The sequence below is a fragment of the Mercenaria mercenaria genome, chromosome 4, assembly GCF_021730395.1.
Source record: "Mercenaria mercenaria strain notata chromosome 4, MADL_Memer_1, whole genome shotgun sequence".
Taxonomy (NCBI): Eukaryota; Metazoa; Mollusca; class Bivalvia; order Venerida; family Veneridae; genus Mercenaria; species Mercenaria mercenaria.
Genome location: NC_069364.1, coordinates 99,545,959 through 99,573,104, shown reverse-complemented (window position 1 = coordinate 99,573,104; position 27,146 = coordinate 99,545,959). Strand labels below are relative to the sequence as shown.

The window sequence follows — 27,146 nt, the reverse complement described above, 5'->3', positions numbered from 1 at the left end:
GTATTTTTTCTTCTTAGATCAAGGCATACTGAGCAACCTACATGTATGTCATATGGTGACTTTTCCAGCTTCAATTACGAAGACCCCAGATGCCTCTCTGGGGTCTTCATGTAGTACCTAGTGTTTTGGATGGGCACCTGGTAGATAGATGCATGAAACATCTGCATATCATCTAGATAACTTCTTTACATGAAACAACTCTATGGCCAAAATTTGGTGTTGAACCTACAATGGTGATAGACGAAGCTACTTCAACCACTTGGTACAGCGTGGAAATTGACAAATGCATAATTTACCTGCAGCAGTAAGAAAAGCCTTTGTAATTGATATGGTATGTTTTTAACTCCCTTGCCACTGTCAAAATGGAACCGGTAGATGGCGTTCCGAAACTCAGGTGTCATATACAATGTCTGTATTAAGCTGTTTAGGTAACAGGTCATTGCCTGATTAACCAGACCAACATAACCTGTAAATAAAATAACAGCTTTGTTAAACTCAATATTATTAGAAACAATCTGTATACAAGAGATGTTGCTGGTAAGAGGTGAATACTCTATACAAGAGGGTCATGATGACCCTGAATTGCTCACCTGAGTAATATAAGCCACATGTTTAAAATGGCACACTGATGCTAAAATATTAGAAAGTAGGTCACATTTATGGTCACTGAAAGTCAGTTTCAAGATTGGTGTTCAAAACTGTACATATCATTCAAATTTCAAGGCTATATCGTAAAAAAAAAAGTAGGTCAGTAGGTCAAGGTCACAGTCAAGTGACCCCTAATCGCTTGTGGTCATCAGGTAATTATAATCAAACAGTGTAGGAAATATGATCTGATAATTTTTTAAGTATTTATTCCTATATAACTCATATAACAAGTGACCCCCAGGGCGGGGCCTCTTTTCACCCCAAGGGCATAATTTGAACAATCTTGTTAGAAATCCACTAAGCAATGCTACATATTAAATATCAAAGGTCTGTGCCTTGAACTTTCAGACAAGAAGATTTTTTTCTTTCTCTATATAAGTCTATGTTACATTTGGGACCCCTAGGACAGGGCCTCTTTTCACCCAAGGGGCATAATTTGAACAATTTTGATAGAGGACCACAAGGCAATGCAACATACCAAATATCAAAAGCCTAGGCCTTGCAGTTTAAAGCAAGAAGATTTTTAAAGTTTTTTCCTATATGTCTATGTAAAGCTTGAGACCCCTCGGGGCTGGGCCTCTTTTCACCCTAGGGTTATAATTTGAAAATTTTGGTAGAGGACCACAAGGCAATGCTACATACCAAATATCACAGGCCTAGGTCTTTTGGTTTTAGACAAGAAGATTTTTAAAGTTTTTTCCTATATGTCTATGTAAAATCTGTGACCCCTGGGGCGGGCCTCTTTTCACCCCAGGGGCACAATTTGAACAATCTTTTTAGAGGACCATTAGATGATGTCACATGCCAAATATCATGACTCTATATCTCGCGGTTTTGGACAAGAAGATTTTTAAAAATTTTCCTTTCAGTTGCCATGGCAAACCAGAGTTCTGCATGGAATTCAATTCTTTGAATAATTTTGAAAGGGGGCCACCCAAGGATCATTCCTGTGAAGTTTGGTGTAATTCTGCCCAGTGGTTTTCAAGACGATTTTTTTAGAAATTGCTTAAGGACGCACGACCCACGACGGACTTTGAACGGTCACAAAGCTCACCATGAGCCTTTGGCTCAGGTAAGCTAAAAATGGAGTGTCCTTGTCTGTAAGTTAGGGCTAGGGACAACAGGGTTCAGGATTAGGGTCCATGTCTGTTACCTTGATGATACAGATCTGACATAAGCATGCAAGCTTAATATAAGGTTTCATTAGTGTCCCTTCACTTGTTTAAAGTAACAGCCAAGATACAAACTGTTTTGGCCGGGCAGACTAACAAACTAATGTACAGACAGTTTATTTATTTATTTATTTTGTTGGGTTTAACGTCGCACCGACACAATTTTAGGTCATATGGCGACTTTCCAGCTTTAATGGTGGAGGAAGACCCCAGGTGCCCCTCCGTGCACTATTTCATCACGAGCGGGCACCTGGGTAGAACCACCGACCTTCCGTAAGCCAGCTGGATGGCTTCCTCACGTGAAGAATTCTACGCCCCAAATGAGGTTTCGAACCCACATCGATGAGGGGCAAATGGTTTGAAGTCAACGCACCTGTAAATAATTCTATGGGACATTCATAAAATTATACACACTAGTCTAAATAATATACCCAAAATTGTCTACTTGTACGACCTGCATTACAGCATCTTACTTTCTTCACTTTTATATGTACTGGAGGCCTGTTTCATCACTTGCAATTGATCCTGTCTTACTTGATGGGATTTTGCCTTTAACTTAATTCAATGTTTTATCTTAGATAGAAAGAATTATCTTCTGTGGTTAAATGATGATTACAAAATTTGAGAAAATCTTGGAATGAATAATAAATATAACTATAGAACAAAACAAAAATTTCAAACACTTCTAATGACTGGCAGCGATTCACTCAAATTTGCTCTGTCCATTTTCAGTTGCATTTAAACATAATTATAGTGTTCTCTTTAGTGACACAAAGGACAGGAACTATTGCAAATAAACTCAAGATATTTTCCCATCCCCTTACCTGTCTCTGACTTCAGGAAAGTTGACGAGTATGAGAAATCTGACGAGTATGAGGCAGAGGAAGTTGATGATACACTGTTGTATGCTGTTCTTGGTTCCAGGCTGGTGTTGTTGCTGAAATATGTTGATGAATCAAGCCTACTGGAGCCGGATGCCCCTGCATCAGAACCCTCTATCGGCTGAAACAAAAAACACAATTTTATTACCATTAACCATTATTGTTAGATAAATTTGCCTCCTCAACCACAAAGCACTTGTAATGGTATCAACAAATAACAATGATAGACCCTCATGAAATAGAGTACTTGTAAGTTTAAGTTCCTTGTCTAACTGTAAATCAATACTCGGAAGGGTATCTGAAACCTTCCTCTACTTGTACAGATTTAAGTCATCTTAAACAGTTAAGTTGTTATAAAGTCAAACCTAGATAAAACTAGATGTGTGTCCAAAGGACACTGGTGCACCCTTTCCTGTCATTGTACATGGTTTCTTGACTTTTGGTGAAATTTTTAAAATATATACAACACAAACTTTTAAGCACGGTTATGTGTATTTTATCTAAGTCAAGGACCATAACTCTGGCCCAGTGATAGCCCAAACAGAAGCAGGCGCACAACTTCACATTTATATAACAATCCTCTAATGTTCATGAGATATGCATGACAAAAACTAAAGACAGACTTATGTTCTTACTGTACAGTAATTATGTGGCAACTCCTTTAATCTCTCTATTGTTCTTTTAAGTGAAAGAATTATAGCCACATAAAAGGAACAGAATGAATAGAATTACTGTTAAAACCTACTGTTCTCCTAGCCTGGGAAGCCTGGGGAGGGGGTGGCTGGTAGCCCAAGATTGCTCACCCGAGTCTGTCAGACAGTTTTGGTCAACAGATAACAAAGGATAATGTATGAGAAATAATTCTACAATTGTGCTAGCGGTTTCAGGGGAAACTTTCACATTTTTCATACAGCCATACAGAGAAAAAACTACCTAGCCACCACCCAACAGCACCTGCATTTAAAAAAAAAATCTTAATAATTTTAAAGTTTTGGTAGTGGGTCACCTAAGGAACATTACTGTAAAATTACTTAGAAATCAGATGGTTGTTTCTTAGATCTTTTAAGTTTCCCTACAGCCATAGAGAGATTACTAGCTATACCCCTTGGCACAAATAAATTTGGAAATAGGTTAAGGAAGATTTTCAAAGTTTAACATAAAACCAGTTACAGAACACCAGCTCGGCTACCTGGAGGCCACGTTTTTCTGATAAATCAACACGACTTGAAGGAATCTGGTAGAGGGTCACCTACAGTACATTTCTTTGAAAATAATTCAATATTGGGACAGTGATCTCAGAGAAGAATGTTTTTAAGTTTCCCATGCATGGATGACTTAGATATGAAGGAATCTGAAGGAGGACCTCTCAAGGAAAGTTCTTGTGAAGTTTGGTAAAAAGTGACTGTGGTTTAAGAGATGTTCTTTAAAACAATCCTAAAAGCTCATCATGAGCTAACGAATAAAAATTCTATGTCTTAAAAGAGCACACAAAGACATTAATTGAAAACAAAATTATGACAAAGTTTAAATGAAATGTCATATATATCATTTATTAGACACATAAAAACTTCTCGAAAATAACATATCACAGTAGTGTACGAAGTTCTGGAAAAAAAACAATTTGTTTACAATAAAATGCTTACCTTGCCAAGGTTAGGTGGTGGGGGTGGAGGCGGTGGAGCCATTTTCTTTGGCTGTTTTCCCTCCAATTCACAAATCGTGAAATTGTGACGTTTCACACCTGGACTCAATATATCACCTAGGAAACTCATTGTGTACTGTTCTAGGCTTAACTGTAACATCAAACATATATCTATGACAGGTATAAGTCAATACATTAGGAAAAGCTATACAAACTGGATTACTGATACATAGTGCATGTAACTAGCATATTTAATTTAATCCATTTGTCTGTCATTTTGTTGTAAAAAAACTACTATCTAGTGTTAATTTGCAGTGACAATATTGTGTAACATTCTGTGAATGGGCATAAATTTCTATTGTTTTGGCAAAAAACCAAATAGTTCACGGGGACATGAATTCATGCGTTACAAACTTTAAACAAGAAATAAATGGACCTTTCCCTTATACATAAGGATTTAAATTAATGGATTGGACCAATGACAAAGTCTGCAAAAAGTAGTCCCCCATGAATATTATTTATTTTACAACAGATAATAAGTAGCCTTTTAAATGGTGAATTAGTTCCGAGTTCATTCTTTATTTTTCTGCTCTAAGATCCTCAAGTACAAACGCTTCAGCATGTATCAAAGATCATGGTTGATCAAATTCTACAAGGATGTCAGTAATTTCCACCCAGATCTGAGTTATGTTCCACACAGATCTGAGTAAATTCATATGAGCAGTTCCTGACATTCCACTTACAAGCACAATTTTCACTAAATTTTTTGAAGTGTCAAGTGTGACATAATTTTGCCAAAATGTCTGCTAGTAATGAAACCCTCTGTGAGATCATGCAATGATGCCATAGACTTGTGCTCAGTCTGACAGCATTCAGTGAATAATTTCTGAGAGAACTGCTTAAACAGGGGCATGATATTGGCCAGTACCTCCAAGGGGCAAGAATTCCTGATTGTATCTGCTGTGTGACCTTGACCTTAGAGCAGGGGTCTGGATCTTGTGCATTACACATCGTCTCGTTATGGGGAACATCTATGCCAAGTAATTTCAAAATCCCTTGATGACTGGCAGAGTTATTAACCGGACACGAAACAGACCCTATTAACCTTTGACTTCTAATTGTGACCTTGAACTTGGAGCTAGGGGTCAGGGTCTTGTACATGACACATCGTCTCATTATGGTTAACATTTATGCCAAGTTATTTCAAAATCCCTTCATGGATGGAAAAGTTACAGCCCGGACAAGAATTTACACGGATGCACGCATGCACTGACATTGCGATTTTAATATGCCCACCTTTGGGGGCATAAAAATGGGACATACTGCAAGAAAGACTCCAAATTCAGAAAGAATATGCTGTTTAATGGGCTTTTGTTGGGTTTAACGGGCACTGACATAATTATGGTTCATATAGCCACTTTCAAGCTTTGATGGTGGAAGAAGAGCCCAGGTACATTATTTCATCACAAGCAGTCCGCAGGGCATCACAAGCTGGGTAGAACCATTGACCTGTAAGTGAAGCTTGAACCTACATTGGTGTGGGGCAAGTGATTTGAAGTCAGCCACCTTAACCACTCAGCCACAGAAGCCCCTGTTTAATATGAGAAAAACATCAAGTAACTGAGTGATAATTAATATTACATAAACACATGATTCATGAGAAACATAGAACATAATTTATATACAAAATATAGTTCACTGTAGGGAAATGGACTCTTAATTTTGTGTAGAAAACTTCAACCATCATCAAAGTGTTATACCTAAAACCATCCACACAGAATCTTTATTTTCCATGTTCACTATCAAATGATGAAATGCTGTATGTACTTACTATGGGTACAGAGCATTTATAACTGAGACTGAATTTTCTAATTGGGGCAAAATTCTGACGAAATAAAAGGCTATCTAGAGTTATGTAACTAGTGACCTTATAACGCAAGACATGACTGTGTGAAGTTTGAACACATTTGGCCAAGCAGTTTTTTGAGAGATCCTCTTAAAAAGAATACCCGGTACATTTTAACACAAATATCAATGTGGACGCAGACACAACCAAAGCATGACAACGAAAAACTCCCGACTATCTGAAGATATTTCAAACACTAGAGCTAAATAGTAGAATAGTTACCTCCTCCACATCAGACCCTGTCTGTCTCTCATAGTGTACCGAGATAGTTCCCATCATGTAGCCAAACTGTTTAGCAACCTCGTTCAGCAGGATCTGAACTGACATGGAGGCCGGCAGGTTCATAGTATGCTTGATAGCATTAGCTTGTGGGTCTACCATGTCCCGCACGATGCAAAGTACCTTCGGCTCATCTGCAACTGATGCGCCCTGGAGAGAAGAAAAGTTACAGCTTATTTACTATCAAAATACTGGATTGGACCAGTAAATGAGCAATTAAAGAAAATGGTTTCAGTATTGCAGTGATCTTATAGCTACCTTTCAGTGTCACTATAATTTATAATAAACTTTCTGGCCTTTTAAGCATGTTTTTGACTAAGTTAGGGTCCACCTCAGTGTTCCAACCATAACTTTTTGCAGATGGTTCTCTCAACCGTCTGGTGGGCAGTCAGGGCAGGGTTTCAGAAATTCCATGTCCACAGACTGGAGGATTACAGAAAATTCAGTCAGGCGAATACATTTGTAGACTTCTGAAACCATGCATGGGGCAATTGTTAACATACGAGTAATAGTATACACTTTTTCAATGCATATAAAGTCAATTTTGGCAAATTAATTTTATTATACTGTAAAAGCAGAAATTTTTGCCAGGGTTTAATTTTCGCTATATTCGCAAGGCCCTACATCTCGCACAAATTAATCCTTGCAGGCATACATATTAAATGAAAGCAGCCCAACAACATCAATATACAAAAGGTACAACACAGAATTTCCTTGTGAAATACAAGCCATTTTTTTGACAGAATTTATATCCTTTCGACTACCGCTATCGTACACCGAGGCACTACCTGAGCCGCCAAATGCAGACTATATTTTTGGGGTTCTCCATTACCACTACTGTTTTGCAGGCGGGCTACCGTAGACGACTAATACGTACCAGAAAAATGGGGGTGCTCATTTCCATAGCGCATAATGCAGTATTTGGGTAAAAATTGTGTTTTTTTCTCAATTGAAAATAGAAGGAATTACCAAAAATATACTACATTTTTACGCTGCGGTAATTTTTATGTAAAACAGTTGCTACACTATGGTAGTTATGTCCATTGTATGGTTATTGGTACAACTACACTGCAGCACAACTTATAATTTCTTGTTTCCTGCAATAGTCTACTATGGTATTTATATGCAGATAAAACATACAGTTAATGTTATATATGAAAAGTCACATATTTAAATGGTCACTGCATCACTGTAGCAGTACATGCTACTTTGTGTGAATATGTATTAATACGCTGCGGCACTGTCTTGAGTTTCGCATGCCCTGCATTAAACTACTGTGGTAATCGGGGGAATAAATAATGCCTACAGGATAAGTTTTGATAACTAGTATAATCCTTTTGCAATGTAACTTTCTCAGCACTGTGGAAGTGCACCTAATTTCATATAATATTTATAACTACACTATGGCACTGCCTTAAAATTCAAGTTTCTCACAAAAGTCTACTATAGTTCTTAGTAACGGGATGAGTAAAACTACACTGCGGTACTACACTGAAATTCGTTCTTCCTGTAAACGTCTACTATGGTAATTATTTGCAGAGTGGTTTGGTTGCTGTACCACTTCCTCCCTATGTCAGCCGCCCATTCCGTCTAACAAGACATATGCATCCCCAATCCTATACCAATTCCTTACTCCCTGTAATTACTGTAAGTTTTTTTTTCCAGCCACCATAGTGCTTTGGAATTCCCTTCCAGTACAACTTTTGCAAGCCCCAACCCTGAACCAGTTTAAGCAGGGTGTGACCAAACTTGCACACAATGCTTAACATGATAGACCTGTTTCTTTAAACTGCTTTTATCTGTAAATCCTTCTTGTTTTTAACACTATCAACTGTATTACTTTTATTCTCCTGTCCATTCTACTTTTAAAATTCTTGTACAGGCGCGCAGCTGCACGTAATACTCGTAAAGAGGAGTGATGCAGTATAAAAAGATAGTTAGATAAACATTTAGTTAATAGTTGTAAGAGAGGCTTTAAAATATTTGTGTCAGCAGATGCCGTTTCTGCAGATCTTTGGAAGTTTAAAGTTTATATTAGAGGAAAAAAAGAAGGAGGACTAACGAGGAATGTTATTGAACATCTGGTTGAACCGTATAGTTTTTCTAGACACATCCCTTTGACACAGGCATTCCTTGCCAGCTCCACCCATCTTTGTGGGTCTTTTAATATAGGGCGGAAATTCTGGCCATATGATTTGAAACCACAGAAATTAGTCTGACAGAAGGATGTTTCGGCAGGAATAATGTAATACATTATTCCTGGTTTCGGTTAGTACATTGAACAAAGGACAGCGTCAAATCAAAGATGGAAACATGGTAGCTAGAGTATGGAAGGTTACCGTTCAAGAATTAGGAAACCCAAACAAACGCAGGTCGTTGATATTGACCGAGAGTTTGCAGACTCACATGAAATTATCTCAATGTCAGGGCGAACAAATGCTTGTCAGTTTTGCAGTATGAAGAAACTAAAGACCGCCGGTGGTCTACGAACACCAACGTCATCATTTGGTTGTAAGCAGTGTAAAGACAATTTACACAGGTATAACAATACTCTTCTTATTAGAAAGTTATATTGATCTTATGAGTAGTTTTAAAGATTTCATGGTATTATTGAGTCATTGCTATGTTAAGTGAACGTACTTTCTTATACTCAATGTATATAAACTGGGTCTGAGTCAACAAGTCGCTCAAATCCAAAAATGTACTCAAATTATCCCTCTGGGTCAAATGTCTCGAAACATTTAAGCATGTCAGAAGAGGAAAAGTCTGTTATTGCATTATATATTCAACTGCTCATAACAGGTTAATCTTCTTAGTACAGGATTAAATGTTTCCAGAAATCCAGCCCTTAAGTACAAAAGCCAGTTCCAGATAAGTTGTGCAATAATTGTAGTTGAAAATCAAAATGTCTTGCTTACATAAAAATATTTGTCATCTATTTTCAGGGTTTATCCCCGTGATCTTTTAAATAATACTTTCAGGGAATGCTTTCTTCCGTATCATGATGTTGCGTCCAGAACTGGGATGGCTAAGGTCAAGTCCATACAGACCTCCAATCCGAAAACGCCCGTAAAACTTATGGCAACAAGAGCGAAATTGGAAACTCCAGAAAATCGATTATTTTAGTATATATAACCATTGTAAATCACTAAATGTTATAATTTGATACGTTTTATTATTGCTCAATATTACTACATTTTAATAAGAAATCCCTTCCTTCAATTTAGCTGCATAACGGTTGCAAAAATCACCCAGGAAGGTACATATTAAAATAGAAACACCCGGTAAAATGCCAACAAAATCATCTGGGAAATCGACGAAGAAGAAATGACTGTCTTACTAGCAGACACTAAGCAGAAACTGGAGAAAGAAACAGACAGTGTCTAAGATTAGTGAGAACATTACATGGTGTACATGTTTTTACTATGTGTCGTGTGTATATGTACGTTAGGTTTTAAGTACGAATGAGAAAGTTTGATTGATTTATCTTTTGATAATTAATTTTCACATGCAATATACTTTTCTAATATGAGCTGTCTCAAGGGAAAAGGGGTTTAGAGTTAAATTTTTGAAGTTCAAGAAAGTTCATAAAGTTTGGCTTCTTGTGAATTTTAATACATTGTAATATGGTATAGAAATAAGAATCATACAACCGGGCATATTAAATATAGACACATAACTAACTGATTAAACAGTTCTACCGATGACATGTTTATCAGACTGAATTTTGGACATTTTATCTTTCCATGCGTCATTAACAATGCTAATTACCCTAAACCCACCTTGCCTTTAGACGGCTATTCAGAAAATACATGTACATATAGATTGACGGTTATTGTCTAAGTTGTTGACAAAATTGTTTCATTCTAACTCAGTTTAAACGGACTACAGTACAAATTCAACAAAAAACAGGAATTATTTCATGACTTTTAGTGAACTGATTGTGTAACATTACATATGCTCTATGTTACCTTTTGCGATGATTTGTAAGTAATGCAAGATCCGCATCTGTTATAGCTTTTACAACTTGCTTTCGTTTAATTGTAATTTTTGTTATTTTCTGTCATATGTTTTTGTTTGCTTTTAATGTTTTACTTCTAGTCTCCTACCTGTTTCTCCAGATCGGACTATAGGTAGACTGTCTATCATGAAATTTAGTCCAACATACGTTGTTCAGGTTGTGTAGCATTTAATATATGATTTTCCTTACTCATACCCGTTCATAGGAAATTGCCTGTACTGTAGTGTTTTCATTCAGTTGTTAATTCTATTATTTTATTTTATTATTTTCTGTTATAAGGTTGTGTGAAATACAAAAAAAATGTTTTTGTTGCATTTTACTTTTAGTCACCTACCAGTTATGTCAGCGGATCAGACCATGTAAACGCGTCAACTATACGTTATTAAGGTTCATTTAAATTTATACATATTCATAATCTGTTTTTGTGGTGTATATGATGCAAGTGCCAAAACAAAACTCAAAAATGTCGAATGACACTTCGTGGAAAAACCTGTAATAGTAGCTAGAAGTGTCTTTTTCTTAGTTTGTTATGCCTTATTGACTTTCAAACAGATTTTAAAATAACTGAATTTATTAATAGCATTATATTTAAATTAGAGCGTATCCCATTTGCGAGCTGTATTCCGTTGATTACTTTTCTTTAAAGTCACAATTAAGGTATCAATTGTTTAATCATATAATGAAGAATTGTAAGATATCATTTCACCGAAAGCACATTCATGTACGGTTTTGGAAACAGTTCATTTTAATAATTCTAGGACTGAAATGATTATGAACGTTTTCAAGAACATCTGATTATATTAAGCTCTGGCTTCAATGAAATTAATATGAAATATTACCGACTTTTGACAAAAGAAACGTAAAATAAATTTAATTTCTTATCTTTTGTTCTGCCTACTTTCTCACATAAAAAAGTCCTAGTCGGTAGCAGAGCTCGAACCTGCGACCCTTCGTCAGCGAGAGGTTTCAGAGATTAAAAGTGCACGCATGTATCTCCTACACTACGGACCCGGGCTATAAATTAATATAATGAGTATACAAAGGCACATGTGAAATACTGAATACTGTACCATTTATAAAGCATTCCAGAGTCTCCATGCATTATAATACATAATGCATGGAGCTCAAAGTCAAAATTACCATTGTGTACTTTGGGATGATTTAAATGCATTCTTACCTAAAGTTTGAGTTTTAAATTTGAAAAGTACAATACTTCCATAGTGGATAAATTTACACACGTCCAGTATGCAATTGGAAGAAGCGATGTTTGCATATATATTACCGTTGCGGCGTAAAAACGATGAAGCGTTCTGTAGAGAATTACCGCAGTGTATATATGTATGTTCCATGTGCAACAACAATTTAAAATATTACTGCCGTAGTGTATAAATGTACACTATTTCTGATTCTGAAATTTTGTATTTTACTGGAAAAAGTTCAGAACTACCGTAGTGCCACAGTGAAAGCAATTGGTGAAAAGTCTACAAAACGCATCAGTGGCAGACCCGTGGTTTTCAGACTCCTAGAATGCCGGAGCCACATAATGCAGACGTAGTAAAACAGCTTTAAATACCGTAGCATAGAAATGAGTAATTAATTAAGTTTTAAAAACTGAGTTTGGTAATTACCGCGACGAGCAACCATCAAAACTAATGGGTATTTTTGGAGAGTAATGATCCCTTAATTGCCTGAAAAGGATTTTCTTATCAACAAATTGCGATAACAATGATTTTAGAACATTATTGCGCACAAGACGTTTGATTTTGTTTTAAAATTTAGTGGACACCTGTAATTTGTTGCGTAATATTATTTAGTATGTCATATGAATGATTTAACTTATTAGTTTAACTGATTTCATACCGTTTTGTTAATAACATAAATGAAAGTTTACACTTCACATGAAATTCTGCAATAAATATAAAGCATTCAAAATCCCTCCAGATACAAAGAAAAACTAGAAAATTCAGTGTTCCAGATAAGCTGCGTATCGGCGTATTTTACGCATAAAAATCAACTAAAAACGCACATGATTTCATTTTGATGCGTACATTATACGTACATGACTTTGAACTTACGCACGACATTAAAACTTGAAGCGTACCTTAATTATATTTAAATGAAAACATGTTGAAAACAGCTGATCACTACTTCCGTATAAACAATGCGACGGGTAACCACTATTAACTTCGCTAAAACGTTCTACCTGTCTTAGAAACCATAAACTAGTCTACTTGAACATCTGCATCGTCTAGGCGCTCTAGAAATTTTATGTATTTACTTACCAAAATCAAGCGTTTGATCGTTGTATTAAAACGAAAGTAGGCACATTATTTTTTATCATGGCTTCCGAAGCAAAACAGAGAAAAATTGATAATTTTTTTGTGGTTAAAACACCTCTACCGACTAAGAGCTTTGTGCAACCAATAATCGAAGACATTATTTCTGCCGTTTTAAAAAATAAAAAGTCGCATGTGGCTGTCACAGAATCTACCATTGAAAGTTGGAAAAAATCGTACCCTTGGATAAAACTCACTGAAAAGGACAGTTTATGGTGTTGTTATAATGTCTGTCTTTGTCTCTATAGTAACGGTAAGTATTGTTAAAATTACCCTTTATCCGAGTTTGGAATTTTGAGTTTACCCCCATCTTCTGAAAAGTGAGGGTAATTACCCATGGGGTCAAAAAATTATCTGGAACACTGAAAATTCCGGTAGTCCTACGCTGTACGTTGTCGGTAATGTGGACCCTCGTTTTGATGGTACGTTTTAGGCGTCTGCGGTAGTCAGTCGGTGTATGATAGCGGTAATAGCGACCCCCGTTTTTATGGTACCCATTAGTCTGCTATGGTAGCCGAAAGGATATAGGAGTATAATAGGAAAGTCTAATCATTCTTTAAATATTTTGACTTTTCACTCGCTGACGTTCTTTAAATACACAATGATCAAATCAGTACAGGACAGCTTCGATTTTCATATGATGACATGTAAAAAAACAAGAAGGGTCATGATGACCCTGAATCGCTCACCTGAGTAATATGAGCCACATGATTCAAATGGCAAAGTGATGCTAAAATATTAAGAAAGTAGGTCATTAGGTCACACTTATGGTTACTGAAAGTCAGTTTTTAAGATCGTATGCAAAACTGTACATGTCATCCAAATTTCATGGCTGTATCTTAGAAAACAAGAAAGTAGGTCAGAAGGTCAAGGTCACAGTAAGGTGACCCGTAATCACTTGGGTACATCAGGTTAGTATAAATAAACAGTCAAGGAAATATGATCTGATAATTTTTGAACTATTTTTTCCTATATAACTCATATAATAAGTGACCCCCACCCTAGGGCCTCTTTTCACCCTAGGGGCATAATTTGAACAATCCTGTTACAGGTCCGCTAGGCAATGCTACATACCAAATATCAAAGGCCTTTACTTTCAGACAAGAAGATTTTTTACTTTTTCCTATATAGGTCTATGTAAAACTTGGGACCCCAAGGGCAGGCCTCTTTTCACCCCAGGGGCACAATTTGAACAATTTTCATAGAGGACCTCAAGGCAATGCTACATACAAAATATCAAAGGCCTAGGTCTTGCAGTTTCAGACAAGAAGATTTTAAACTTTTTCCTATATAAGTCTATGTAAAACTTGAGACCCCTCTCCTGGGGGTGGGGCCTCTTTTCACCCCATGGTAATTATTTGAACAATTTTGGAAGAGGACCACAAGGCAATGCTACATACCAAATATCAAAGGACTTGGTCTTGTGGTTTTAGACAAGAAGATTTTTAAATTTTTTTCCTATATAAGTCTATGTAAAACTCGGGACCTCCGGGGCGGGGCCTCTTTTCATCCAAGGGGCACAATTTGAACAATTTTGGTAGAAGACCATTAGATGCTGTCACATGCCAAATATCAAGGCTCCATGCCATGCGGTTTTGGACAAGAATATTTTTAAAGTTTTTCCTTTCTGTTGCCATGGCAACCAGAGTTCTGCATGGAATTAAATTCTTTGAATAATTTTGAAAGGGGACCACCCAAGGATCATTCCTGTGAAGTTTGTTGTAATTCTGCCCAGTGGTTTGCAAGAAGAGTTTTTTAGAAATTGTTGACGGACACATGACGGACGACGGATGTCTGACGACACATGACTGACGACGGACATTGAGCGGTCACAACAGCTCACCATGAGCCTTTGGCTCAGGTGAGCTAACAAGAGAACCACAATGCAGAGCAATGTACGCCCAAAGGTATGACCTTTGAACCCTAAGTATGACCTTCTAGCCCTCTGGTAACCTGATGCCCAGCCTGTCCCCTAGGGATTTTCTAGGTGTCTGGTAACCTGATGCCCAGCCTGTCCCCTAGGGATTTTCTAGGTGTCTGGTTACCTGATGCCTAATCTGTCCTCTAGGGATTTTCTAGGCGTCCTGATGCCTAGCCTGTCCTCTAGGGATTTTCTAGCCGTCTGGTAACCTGATGCCCAGCCTGTCCTCTAGGGATTTTCTAGGCGTCTGGTAACCTGATGCCCAGCCTGTCCTCTAGGGATTTTCTAGCCGTCTGGTAACCTGATGCCCAGCCTGTCCCTTAGGGATTTTCTAGGCGTCTGGTAACCTGATGCCCAGCCTGTCCCCTAGGGATTTTCTAGGTGTCTGGTTACCTGATGCCTACTCTGTCCCCTAGAGATTTTCTAGGCGTGTGGTAACTTGATGCCTAGCCTGTCCTCTAGGGATTTTCTAGGCGTCTGGTAACCTGATGTCTAGCCTGTCCTCTAGGGATTTTCTAGCCCTCTGGTAACCTGATGCCTAGCCTGTCCTCTAGGGATTTTCTAGCCGTCTGGTAGCCTGATGCCCTACCGACAGATGTCAGTCACGCCACGCGCCAAATGACACGTACTTATCTCGCGGTTTGTATTTAGTACAATATGACTTGTCATTATCAAAGGTGTTTATTGATCAATGTTTACAAGTTAATTGATAAACAATGCAGCCTTAGATTATCGTGTTTGTACCATTATTTTGTGTGCTCGATACGATTATATGAGCCGGTCGGCCGTTACGGTCTATAACAAATTTATTATCATTGCCGAGGCTTTGTTTGGGCAAAACAAATTAAATAAGCAGAAATTATACGTGGTATGATGAGAAAATAAAGTTAAAACAGTTATCTTTTCAAGAACTTTAACTGTTACTTTTGTTTTTCGTTACTCGTTTTCTAGACCGACATTTTTGAACATTTTTATCATTTCTTACAAGATTTTTCTAGTACAAACTAAAATAAAAAGCCAATAAAACGTCTGCATTTACGAAAAATATGATCACTGTTGCCAAAGCAGCTCTTATTTAGAAAAATTTGCTGATAATAAAAGCATGCAAACACTAAACCCCACCCACTTTTAGGCAATGTGCAAAATAAAACAACTAAAATATGAAATGTTTAAGAAAATCTGTTATGACCAATGTACTAGTTTTAGATAAAGTCTGTTGGAGTTGCATTAGTAAGGCCTAAAAAATCTTTGTATCTGGTAACATGCTCAAAAAATTAGGGTAGGTAGGTCGGAACATCTTTTTTTTTTTTTGAATTTTTTTTTATTTAAGGGAGACTTTTCGGAATTTTTTTTTTATGTCAAAAAAATGATTACAAATAAGGGGGTTATAAGGGGGAATGAACTAGGCGGCATACATTTAGATGAACTACAACAAATCCCAGAGGAGTGTGATGGTAGTGAAGATGAGGGGGAAGAGGACTTGGACAGAAATGACATTATTCTTTTACAGCAAAAGTCATACAATTTATTGTTGTCATTGATGTAAAATGGAAATAAAGTGGAAATAAAATACATGTAGTACTGTAAACAGTTGTGTTTGTTAGATTTTAGTTTTTTCATGTTCTAACCACATTTTGTTATCAGGGACTCCTAATTTTCAGCAGGGATTCCTAAATTTCCCAGCAGGTATTCCTTTGGGATACCTGGCAAAAAAGTTAGTGTCGAACGCTGGTTGCAATCCCCACGGAAGATTATATCATACCCCTAACAAGGCAATCACGCCATTATCATCCGCTGACTTACAGGTTAATCTCTGCAACCACTAGGGGTGTAACGATACATCGAACTATCGATGCATTGCGATACTAAGTGTCCCGATAGCATGCATCGATAGAAAAGTCACGATCCAATAACAATCGCCGATAGTTCCTTCAACAATCGATAGTTTCGATAGTTTTGAATTTTTAGTAAATACAGAAATAATTTATAATTTATAAACCAAGAAACAGAGCCTGCTTTCATTTGCGCCTCGGAAAATGTTTACGTCTCCATTACAATAATTACCCTCACGGAATTTAACTACCATAAAGGACTGAGAAGTCTGGGAGATAATTAATAAATTTAGTTTCTTAGAAACTGTGATTAAATATATTTAAATAACCTGTTAATCTTAGATGAGAAAATGTACTATGGACATTGAGAAAGAAGGCTACTTGTATTATACAGCAAACTGTTCGGTAGGGCCCTTCTTTTTTCGATGCTTTGGGTTATTAAACATGTTGACATTCGCAACAAAATGGCCGATTCGTTTGAGTATACCTTGCATAGGTTTATTGTTTTACTTATTGTTCCAAAGCCAAGGAAGGCAAGAAATTTCTGTCCATTTCATTTATACAAACATCTCAATGTGTGTTAACAGCAATTATAAACAGTGCCGTCTCTTACACTGTGTAACAATGCCATTTGGTAGCTTTACTGTATAAATTATGATGGCCGATAACTATTGCAATAGTATCGCAATAGTAACCTGCAATAGAATAGTATCGCAATAGTTTTTAAGCAATATCAATAGTATTGCAATAGTCAAAATTGGCCTCAATAGTCACCCCTAGCAACCACTAACTACTACAAATACTCCTTTATCCCCAGGACTAAAGTCCTATGGAATAATCTTCCACCTGACATTCCTCTTTCAACCCTTGAGCAGTTCAATGCCCGTTTGCAGCACCAAACACACCTCATTATTACCTTGCTCTTCACCCCCCCCCCCCCACCCCATTTTTGTCTTTGAAATCACTAACAAATTTGTCTTTCCCTTATTTTGGCCCGATTTTCTTTCATTTGAATGATTTTCTACTAGTGGCTTGACGCACATGGAAGTGTCTACGTCCCTGTAAAGGGGTGGACAATAACGGAAAATAGAATGATGACTAGTCAAACTGTACAATGACTTATGGTTTCAAGTGAAACCCTTGAAGCCAACAGAATCAAAAGGCAAACATTTAGAACTGAAAAATATTACCCCACCCACTGGTTTTATTAGTTTATAAATAAATGAAGACAGAAAAAAAGACCTCTAATGGAACGACTTGAGTGGTGTCACCAACTACCATTCTGACTATAGTACTGCTATACGTATTGAGAGCAGCCAAGGGCTTTTTATGTGTCTACTTTCATTTTTACACAATTTTTGTCGCGACTTCCAGATACGACGATCAAAATCTCGTTTGTGAAATCTAAACGAGATTTCATCCAAGTACTTCCTTTTCCGGTTACACAATAGAGGCAGGATGAGGTGAGTTTTTGTGCAGATGAAAATCTTTGTCTATCATAATTATAAGAACGAAAATTTATATTTTTTTTTATGCTATTTAAGCAAAAGAAACACTGAAGATTGATTGTTAATATGTTTAAATCCATCTAATCTTTACTGCACCAATATATTACCTAAAACTTGAGTGCAGCAATCGTGTATAACGCTTAAAATAAAATTTAATTTAGTTAATTTTCCTCTAGAGTGGTCACAAGCAAAAGTTTACGGACGAACGGACGACGGACGCCACGCGATCACAAAAGCTCTACTTGTCACTTTGTGACAGGGTTGACAAGTGCATTAAAACAAGAATATAATTACATTTACCTAGATTTTTCTCACTTCTTTGTTGGTAGTAACACATACTGTCCAAACTTACAGGAACAGAAAATTATCCAAGTTCCCGGTATTTTAATGCAAATAAGTACTCTTCCTTGACCAAAATTGCGGAACAACTCCCGTCGTCTGAATCGGGTCCTGAAAACATGTAGCCCTATCCAACAGGATAAGTAAATTGACACACGTAATGAATAGATCTATTATTATCTGATAATCAAATGCCTCACACACAATCGATTGTCATCGACCTGAAATTAACAACCATTTTTTGATTGTCAGCGACAATCTAATCACTAGTCTTTATCATGATCCGCCTTTTTATGCCCCCACTTTTGGGGGGGGGGGGAGGCTATAGATTTGCCGGGAGACAATCAAAATCCCCTTGATCAAAATCCCCTTCACTGAAAACTGACAAGGTGTTACAAAATCCCCTTCATACTTTTGCAGGGGGTATCATAATCCCCTCTGTGATTTTTACTTATTTCATCAAGTTCAAATACAACTATACACAATTTAAAAGTCTATTGCATAAAGCACGTAAATACAATGCCTTTAGCAAACATAATTTAATTTGGAGCACTGATATCTATATATCTGTAATGAAAATCACAGAGGGGATTATGATACCCCATGCAAAAGTATGAAGTGGATTTTGTAACACCCAGTCATTTTTCAGTGGAGGGGATTTTGATATACACTCAGATTTGCCCTTGTCTGTCCGCCCTTCCGAGAATGTTGTGTCGTGCCTAGCTCCAAAAGTATTTGACATAGGGTCAAAAAACTTTACGGGAATGTTGGTCAGCATGATTGTGTAGTTGCGCACCTGGGGTTTCGCTTCCAGATTCATTCAGTCATGTAGGAGTTATGGCCCCTGACTGTAAAAATTGGTCATTTTAATGTTGTGTCGCGCATAGCTGCAAAAGTATTTGACCTAGAGTCACCAAAGTTTACAGGAATGTTGGTCAGCATGTGCAGTTGTGCACCTGGGGTTTTGCGTCCGGATTCATTCAGTCGTTTAGGAGTTATGGCCCCTGACTTAGTTAAAATTGGACATTTTAATGTGTTGCGCGTAGCTCCAAAAGTATTTGACCTAGAGTCACCAACGTTTACAGGAATGTTGGTCAGCATGTGTAGTTGTGCACCTGGGGTTTCACGTCCAGATTCATTCAGTATTGTAGGAGTTGTGGCCCCTGACGTAGGAAAAAACTGTCATTTTAATGTTATGTAGTGGGGGCATCTGTGTCCCATGGACACATTTCTAGTTTTGGTCTGGCTTCACTCCCTATTTGCAGAGTTACGGCCCCTGAAATAGTCAAAAATGCTCATTTTCACCTTGTGACACGCCTAGCTCAAAAAGTATGTGATATAGATTTATGAAATCTTGTTTGAGTCTTAATCATGATATGAACTTACGCACCGCCTATATTTCATCTGGCTCTGCCCCCTATTTACAGAGTTATGGCCCCTGAAATAGTTAAAATTACCCATTTTCACCTTGTGATGCACCTAGCTCAAAAAGTATTTAATATAAATTGATTAAACCTTGCACGAGTCTTTATCGTGATACGAACTTTTGTACCTCCTTTTTTTTTTTACTGCTCCGCCCCCTATTTCCAGAGTTATTGCCCCTGAAATAGTCAAAAATGCACATTTTCACCTTGTGATGCACCTAGTTCAAAAAGTGTATGATATAAATGGATAAATGGATGAAAACTTGCATGCGTCTTAATCATGATATAACCTTATGCACCTTTATTTTTTTGGCTGGCTCAACCCCCTATTTTTAAAGTTACGGCCCCTGAAATCATCAAAAATGCACATTTTCACCCAGTTATGTGCCTAGCTCAAAAAGTATTTCATTTTTTGATGTAAACTCATGAAACCTTGCACACTTTGCATTATTCTTGGAAATCTTAGCACTTATTACAGAGTTATGGCCCTTGAAATAGCCAAAATATTTTTTTGTGATGCTCATAGCTCAAAAAGTATATGGCCTAGAATAATGAATCCTTTTCATTAAATGTTTGTTGAGGTTATACCCCCTTGTGACTGCTAACATTTGAATTATTGCCCCTTATTTGTGACAAATATACCAGTGGGGGCACACCCTGTGCAGGGTTAGATGCTTACTTTTTTTCTAACAATCCTGGCGGGGTTCCTCCTTACAAATTCTGCTGTCCCTCCCTGATTTCAGGAATCCCTCCCATTTTCAGTGATTTTATCGATTGTTAACACTATTTAAAAAGATTCAATAAACCGATGGTTTCGTACTGCCTACAAACTTCACAATACATTTCCTGTTTATCTGCGTCTTGTGAGAGCCATTTGTAGTCCTTCAGCCATGAACTTTGAAAATCACGCTTACGTTGGTTTTTTAGCTCACCTGAGCAATGCTCAGGTGAGTTTTTCTGATCGCTCGATGTCCGGCGTCCGTCGTCTGTCGTCCGTCGTCTGTCAACATTTAGCTTGTGTATGCGATAGAGGCTGTATTTTTCAATTAATCTTCATGAATATTGGTCAGAATGATAACCTTGATGAAATCTAGGCCGAGTTCGAAAATGGGTCATCTCGGGTCAAAAACTAGGTCACTAGGTCAAATCAAAGAAAAACCTTGTGTATGCGATAGAGGCTGTATTTTTCATTTAATCTTCATGAATATTGGTCAGAATGATAACTTTGATGAAATCTAGGCCGAGTTCGAAAATGGGTCATCTCAGGTCAAAAACTAGGTCACTAGGTCAAATCAAAGAAAAACCTTGTGTATGCGATAGAGGCGGTATTTTTCAATTAATCTTCATGAATATTGGTCAGAATGATAACCTTGATGAAATCTAAGCCGAGTTCGAAAATGGGTCATCTCGGGTCAAAAACTAGGTCACTAGGTCAAATCAAAGAAAAACCTTGTGTATGCGATAGAGGCTGTATTTTTCAATTCTTCTTCATGAATATTGGTCAGAATGATAACCTTGATGAAATCTAGGCCAAGTTCGAAAATGGGTCATCTCGGATCAAAACTAGGTCACTAGGTCAAATCAAAGAAAAACCTTGTGTATGCGATAGAGGCTGTATTTTTCAATTGATCTTCATGAATTTTGTTCAGATGATTGCCTTGATGAAATCTAGGCCGAGTTCGAAAATGGGTCATCTCGGGTCAAAAACTAGGTCACTAGGTCAAATCAAAGAAAAACCTTGTGTATGCGATAGAGGCGGTATTTTTCAATTGATCTTCATGAATTTTGGTCAGAATGATTACCTTGATGAAATCTAGGCCGAGTGCGAAAATGGGTCATCTGGGGTCAAAAACTAGGTCACAAGGTCATATCACGTAAAAACCTTGTGTATGCGATAGAGGCTGTATTTTTCAATTGATCTTCATGAATTTTGGTCAGAGTGATTACCTTGATGAAATTTAGACCAATTTCGAAAATAGGTCATCTGGGGTCAAAAACTAGGTTACTAGGTCAAATCAAAGAAAAATCTTGTGTATGCAGTAGAGGCTGTATTTTTCAACTGATCTTCATGAAATTTAGCCAGAATGATTGCCTTGATAAAATCTAGGACGTGTTCGAAAATGGGTCATCTCGGGTCAAAAACTAGGTCACTAGGTCAAATCGAAGAAAACATTGTGTATGCAATAGAGGATGTATTTTTCAATTGATCTGTATGAAATTTGGTCAGAATGATTGTCTTGATGAAATCTAGGTCGATTTGAATATGGGTTATCTGAGGTCAAAAACTAGGTCACTAGGTCAAATTAAAGAAAAATCTTGTGTATGCGATAGAGACTGTTTTTTTCAATTGATTTTTATGAAATTTGGTCAGGTTGATTGCCTTAATGAAATCTAGGTCGAATTTGAATATGGGTCATCTGAGGTCAAAAACTAGGTCACTTGGTCAAATCAAAGAAAAAACTTCTGTATGTGATAGAGGCTGTATTTTTCAGTTGATCTTCATGAATTTTGGTCAGAATGATTGTCTTGATAAAATCTAGGTCGAGTTTGAACATGGGTCATCTAGGGTCAAAAACTAGGTCATGTCTAAGAAAATGCTTGTTTTATCGCAAGAGACCAATTTTTTGGTCCAATCTTAATGAAAATTGGTCAGAATATTTGTTTCCTTGAAATCACTAGGTCAAACATGTTTTACACTGTTATGGAGTGTTTCTTAGGTGAGCGACCTAGGGCCATCTTGGCCCTCTTGTTTCGTAATCACGTTGTGTTTCCAAACGCTGATCTTTTGTTTTTTGCTTTTTAATGGCTGGTTCCGTAACACCATCGATAAATTTCAACATGACTTTTTGACAGGTAAACAAATAATCGCGAAAATATAGGACAACCGAAAGCGAGGCTACATGGTAAAACCCCGTACCTGGACCGTACGGTACATGTTAGACTGGTACCCGCTGTCTCTTCTGTGATTTCACACTATATATTTTATAGGACGCGGAACCAGTCTACGTACATGTATGTATTCGAGAGTAAACATCTGGACTGTGGTTAGAACAGATGTCGACTTCGAAAATCGTTTCAAAGCAAGGTTTTTCTGTCATTTTGGTATTTTTGATAAGTTTTTTAGCTATATTGAAATGAAAAGTTACTGTCCCAACGGGACAGCCAGCTTCCAAGTTCAGCAGGCCCTCCGCTAAAATAGGTGTCCTCTGGATCGCGGGACTGCATTTAGATCGAACCCTGCTGTGTCCTACAGACACATTCTAGTTGGTTAAATTCTTTGGTTGAATTTTGTTAATACCTGAATCTCTGAATTTTAGTAAGATCAGCAGAGACAACTTACAGGAGGCAATTTCTACTGTTGTGAAGAGCTCAAAGAAGAAGAGGAGACATTTTACCGAATCTGTTGAACTCCAGATTGCGTTGAAGAATTATGACCCTCAAAAGGACAAGCGTTTTGCTGGCACCGTCAGGTTTGGCTGCAAATTTTAGTAACCATATTGCCAACTTGTCATGCATCACATGTTTTTAGTTCTTGCAGTTTCAAGACTGAAGTTGAGCGTAATATTTACAAACAGGATGTAAAATTTGAAAGTCAAATTTTATACAATAGTGGTTTATACTTTGATAATTTATTATTTTAATTAGATATTAATTAATTAACTTTGGCAAAATACAAATGTGATGTGTGGTAGAGCTTGGAAGCTGGATGAAAATCTGGCGGACCTGCACCCAGGGTCTTAAAATAACTGGGGAGGTATTGGCTTTGATTTCTTATCATGTGCCTTACCGACCATTTTTAAGCAGCCATTCCTATGAATGGAACACGCCATGATCATAGGTAAGTATAGATCTTTTGCTTGGTAAAAAAATTATAAGTTGTGATTACCTGATATTGTAGTTTGACTAATTGCAGGTAAAGAAATATAGCTTGAATGTGTCAAATCGTTCTGTTAACTTAAGATACAAAGTACAGTAAGTGAGATTTGTTAGCTAAAATCCAAACATAAAAACAGTCCTGATGAAAATCAAATAAAGAGAAATCAAGTCGAGATCTTGTATCATGCTGGTAGATTTGTTACGGTCTTAATATGACAAATTTCATGCCTTTTCTAGGCTGATGCATGTACCAAAACCGAAGATGAAGGTGTGTATCCTTGGAGACCAGGTACACATTGATCAGGCAAAGGCCAATGAACTCCCATGTATGGATGCTGATGCCCTGAAGAAACTGAATAAGGACAAAAAGCTTGTCAAGAAACTAGGTAAAGTCTTGTATACTCAAACTTGATCTTACTATTCTAAGTAGTAAACTGGTTCGGAAAAATGACTTGAATTTTAAACATTGTCAGAATTATCAGAAATTTTGTTTTGTTGAAGCTGAACTTTCTGTAGGGTTTTAACCCATAGCCTGCTGGCGGCAAGTGATTCTGCCTTTGCGACTTGTGCAGTCTGATCATGGTCTGCACTGTTCGCCATTCAGTCAGTATCATTTTGGTAAGCAGCCCTTTTAACAGTTAATAGTACTGTCCAAATTGAAGGATGGACAAGTTCATTATAGACATTTAGCAGGGTTAGGGTTTAAAGAAAGTCTCATTGTTACTTTTGACTGTTGAATGATTGAGACAATTCTCACTTTCAGCCAAGAAGTACAGTGCTTTTATTGCCTCTGACACCCTGATTAAACAGATCCCTAAGCTCTTGGGACCTGGTCTGAACAGAGCTGGCAAATTCCCTACACCCATGTCTCATCAGGACTCTATGATGAACAAGGTAGAAGAGACCAGAGCCACCATCAAGTTTCAGCTGAAGAAGGTATGGGTTTGAGTTTTTCTTTAATATCCAAGTTGCATTCATCAAAAATAAAGTTTTAACTGTTGTCACACACAAATAAGAATTACAGACTTTGGTAAAACGTAATTTACATGGTTTATTTTAAGGCCTTGAAAGTAATGGTGATCAGTGATTGGCAATTTTACGTCTTGTAATATTCGATACTTTAAAGATTATCTCTAGGAGGATGTGTACAAACTTAGATAACTCAAGATTGTGGAAGATATTTGCAGAAAGTAGAGGAATATCTACAGTAAAACACCGCTCCCTTGAGGTCGCAAGGGGATGAGCAAAATGCTCGAGATCCATGGTTACGAGCGACCCGAACATTGACCAACATTTTTTTTTTTTAAACGTATTACAAACGTTATCAATGATAGACGTTTCAATACGTAATTTGTAAAAGACACGTGAAGAAACAACTAGGACTTTTTATTTTCATTTATCAACAAGTGCATATCAAAATTATAGTCTCAATTTTATGAAAAGTCTGTATCATTTCCCTTATTTGCATGCAAACAACTGCTGATTAAAATACTAAGATTTCATAACTATCTTCTCGATCTCGCAGAAAAGAAGTTTTAAGTAATCAATAATTGATCGATATTTGATCAGTAGAACTTTTTGTCAACCTTTTATCAATAATTTATCTCATTAATCAGATTAAATATACCGACAAACAAATATTTAGATAGTCATGGAATAGACCACACAATTCTCAAGGCGTGTGAAAATTTTGTCATGCTCGAGCGATAAGAGTTATCAGTGCTTGACCCAGCCATGGTAATTTCACATAGAAAATAGAAGGAAATCGGCCGGGACCACATGAATTGCTCGAGCAAGCCCGGGTACTCGAGTCTATCGATGCTCGAGAAGCGGTGTTTCACTGTATGAAAATAGGCCGCCATGGTTGACAGTTGATTTCAGTTTTCAGTTATGTTTTAAGTAGAATATAAAGTTGTAACTTGCAGTGTGGTGTCATTTTTACAGCTACAGAAAGGTTATTGTTATTACAGGTACTGTGTTTAGCCACTTGTGTGGGTCACTTGAAGATGACTGAAGAACAATTGTACCAAAACATCTCTCTGGCTATCAACTTCCTGGTGTCTTTATTGAAGAAGAACTGGCAAAACGTGAGGGCGCTCTACATCAAGAGTACCATGGGCAAGGCACAGAGAATCTACTAAACTTGAAAATGCTATTGAACTGTATCAGCTTATGTAGAATAAAATCTGTGATTGTCCTAATAGATTGTGATATTGATTTTTGCTGTATGTCTCATACATTTAGGATTTTAGAGGATTGAATGTTCCTTAACGAAGGTAATGTAAGGGGCATGTGTTATGGTGGCCCACTCAGTACTTCAGACTTGGACGAGACACAATTTAGTTCTATTTAGCCGACTATTCAAAGAATAAAGAGCGCTAATGCACTTGCCTTTGTGTCATTGTCAGTGTTGGTTAGTCCCACAATATCATCTTTATTTCAGTTTAAACTTGCTGTGATGAGGTGCATAACTCTATAGACTATTTGCAATATTTCCAGGAATCCAATAACTTAATTGGCCTCAGAGGCAGTGTGATAAAGGTTACGGCCTTCGAATCACCTTCCCCTCAGTGATGCAGATTCAAGCCTCACTTGAGGTGTTGAATTCTTCATGTGAGAAAGTCATCCAGCTGGCTTTCGGAAGGTTGGTAGTTCTACCCAGGTGCCCGCTCCTGATGAAATATTGCACAGAGGTACAACTGGAGTCCTCCTGTACCATCAAAGCTGGAAGTGACCATATGAGCTATAATTGTGTAGGTGCAAAATTAAACCCAACAAACAAAAAAACTGAAAGTGAGCAATATATTTATGCTTGACAGAAAATCCGTTTTACGGACGAACCATCTTAATTGTCGAGTGTACTGTCACGAAACGGCTTTTGTTCCTCTGTTGTCACCTGCCTTTTTCGAAGAAAAAAAGGACATAGAAATAGCCTGCGTCCGTCTGTCACACTTTGTGTCTAGTCATCCATGAAGGGATTTTGAAATAACTTAGTAATGACTATTTAACAAGGCTACATATTGGGTGTCCCCATCTTTGCATAGATGTTCCCCATAATGAGAAAATGCTATTCGTGTGCCGTGTGCAAGACCCAGACCCCTAGCTTCAAGTCTAGGTTAAAAGGGTATATTTCATTTGCAGTTCTCCTGCCATTCATCAAGGGATTTTGAAATTACTTGGCACACATGTTCCCCATAATGAGACGGTCTTGCACAAGACCCAGACGTCAAGGTTAATGGTGTCTGTTTCATGTCCTGTCTATAACTCTGCCATTAAGGGATTTTGAAATTACCTGGCATAAATGTTCCCAATGATGAGAGGATGTCATGTGCAAGACCCAGACTCCTAGCTCTAAGGTCAA

The 27,146-nt window shown here is 37.4% G+C and overlaps 2 protein-coding genes across 3 annotated transcripts in view; one reads left to right on the top strand and one right to left on the bottom strand.

The window, feature by feature from the left end:
- LOC123553107 (ubiquitin carboxyl-terminal hydrolase 47-like) overlaps positions 1–18,039 on the bottom strand; it is a 72,930-nt gene extending 54,891 nt beyond the window's left edge. For both annotated transcript variants that reach the window (XM_053542027.1, XM_053542028.1), the window contains exons 1-5: positions 17,881–18,039; positions 6,472–6,678; positions 4,345–4,494; positions 2,645–2,822; positions 297–466 (exon numbers count right to left, since the gene is read on the bottom strand). In XM_053542027.1, coding sequence (XP_053398002.1) covers positions 297–466; positions 2,645–2,822; positions 4,345–4,494; positions 6,472–6,678; positions 17,881–17,919 — 744 coding nt within the window. In that variant the 5' untranslated portion in view covers positions 17,920–18,039. The remainder of the gene's footprint in view (positions 1–296; positions 467–2,644; positions 2,823–4,344; positions 4,495–6,471; positions 6,679–17,880) is intronic.
- On the top strand, positions 17,982–25,988 carry LOC123552554 (60S ribosomal protein L10a-like). The gene is made up of 5 exons (XM_045342289.2): positions 17,982–18,101; positions 23,227–23,379; positions 24,023–24,171; positions 24,549–24,721; positions 25,756–25,988. Exons 1-5 carry the CDS (start codon positions 18,097–18,099, stop codon positions 25,924–25,926), a joined length of 651 nt encoding a protein of 216 aa, XP_045198224.1. The 5' UTR covers positions 17,982–18,096; the 3' UTR covers positions 25,927–25,988.
- Positions 25,989–27,146: the final 1,158 nt, after the last annotated feature.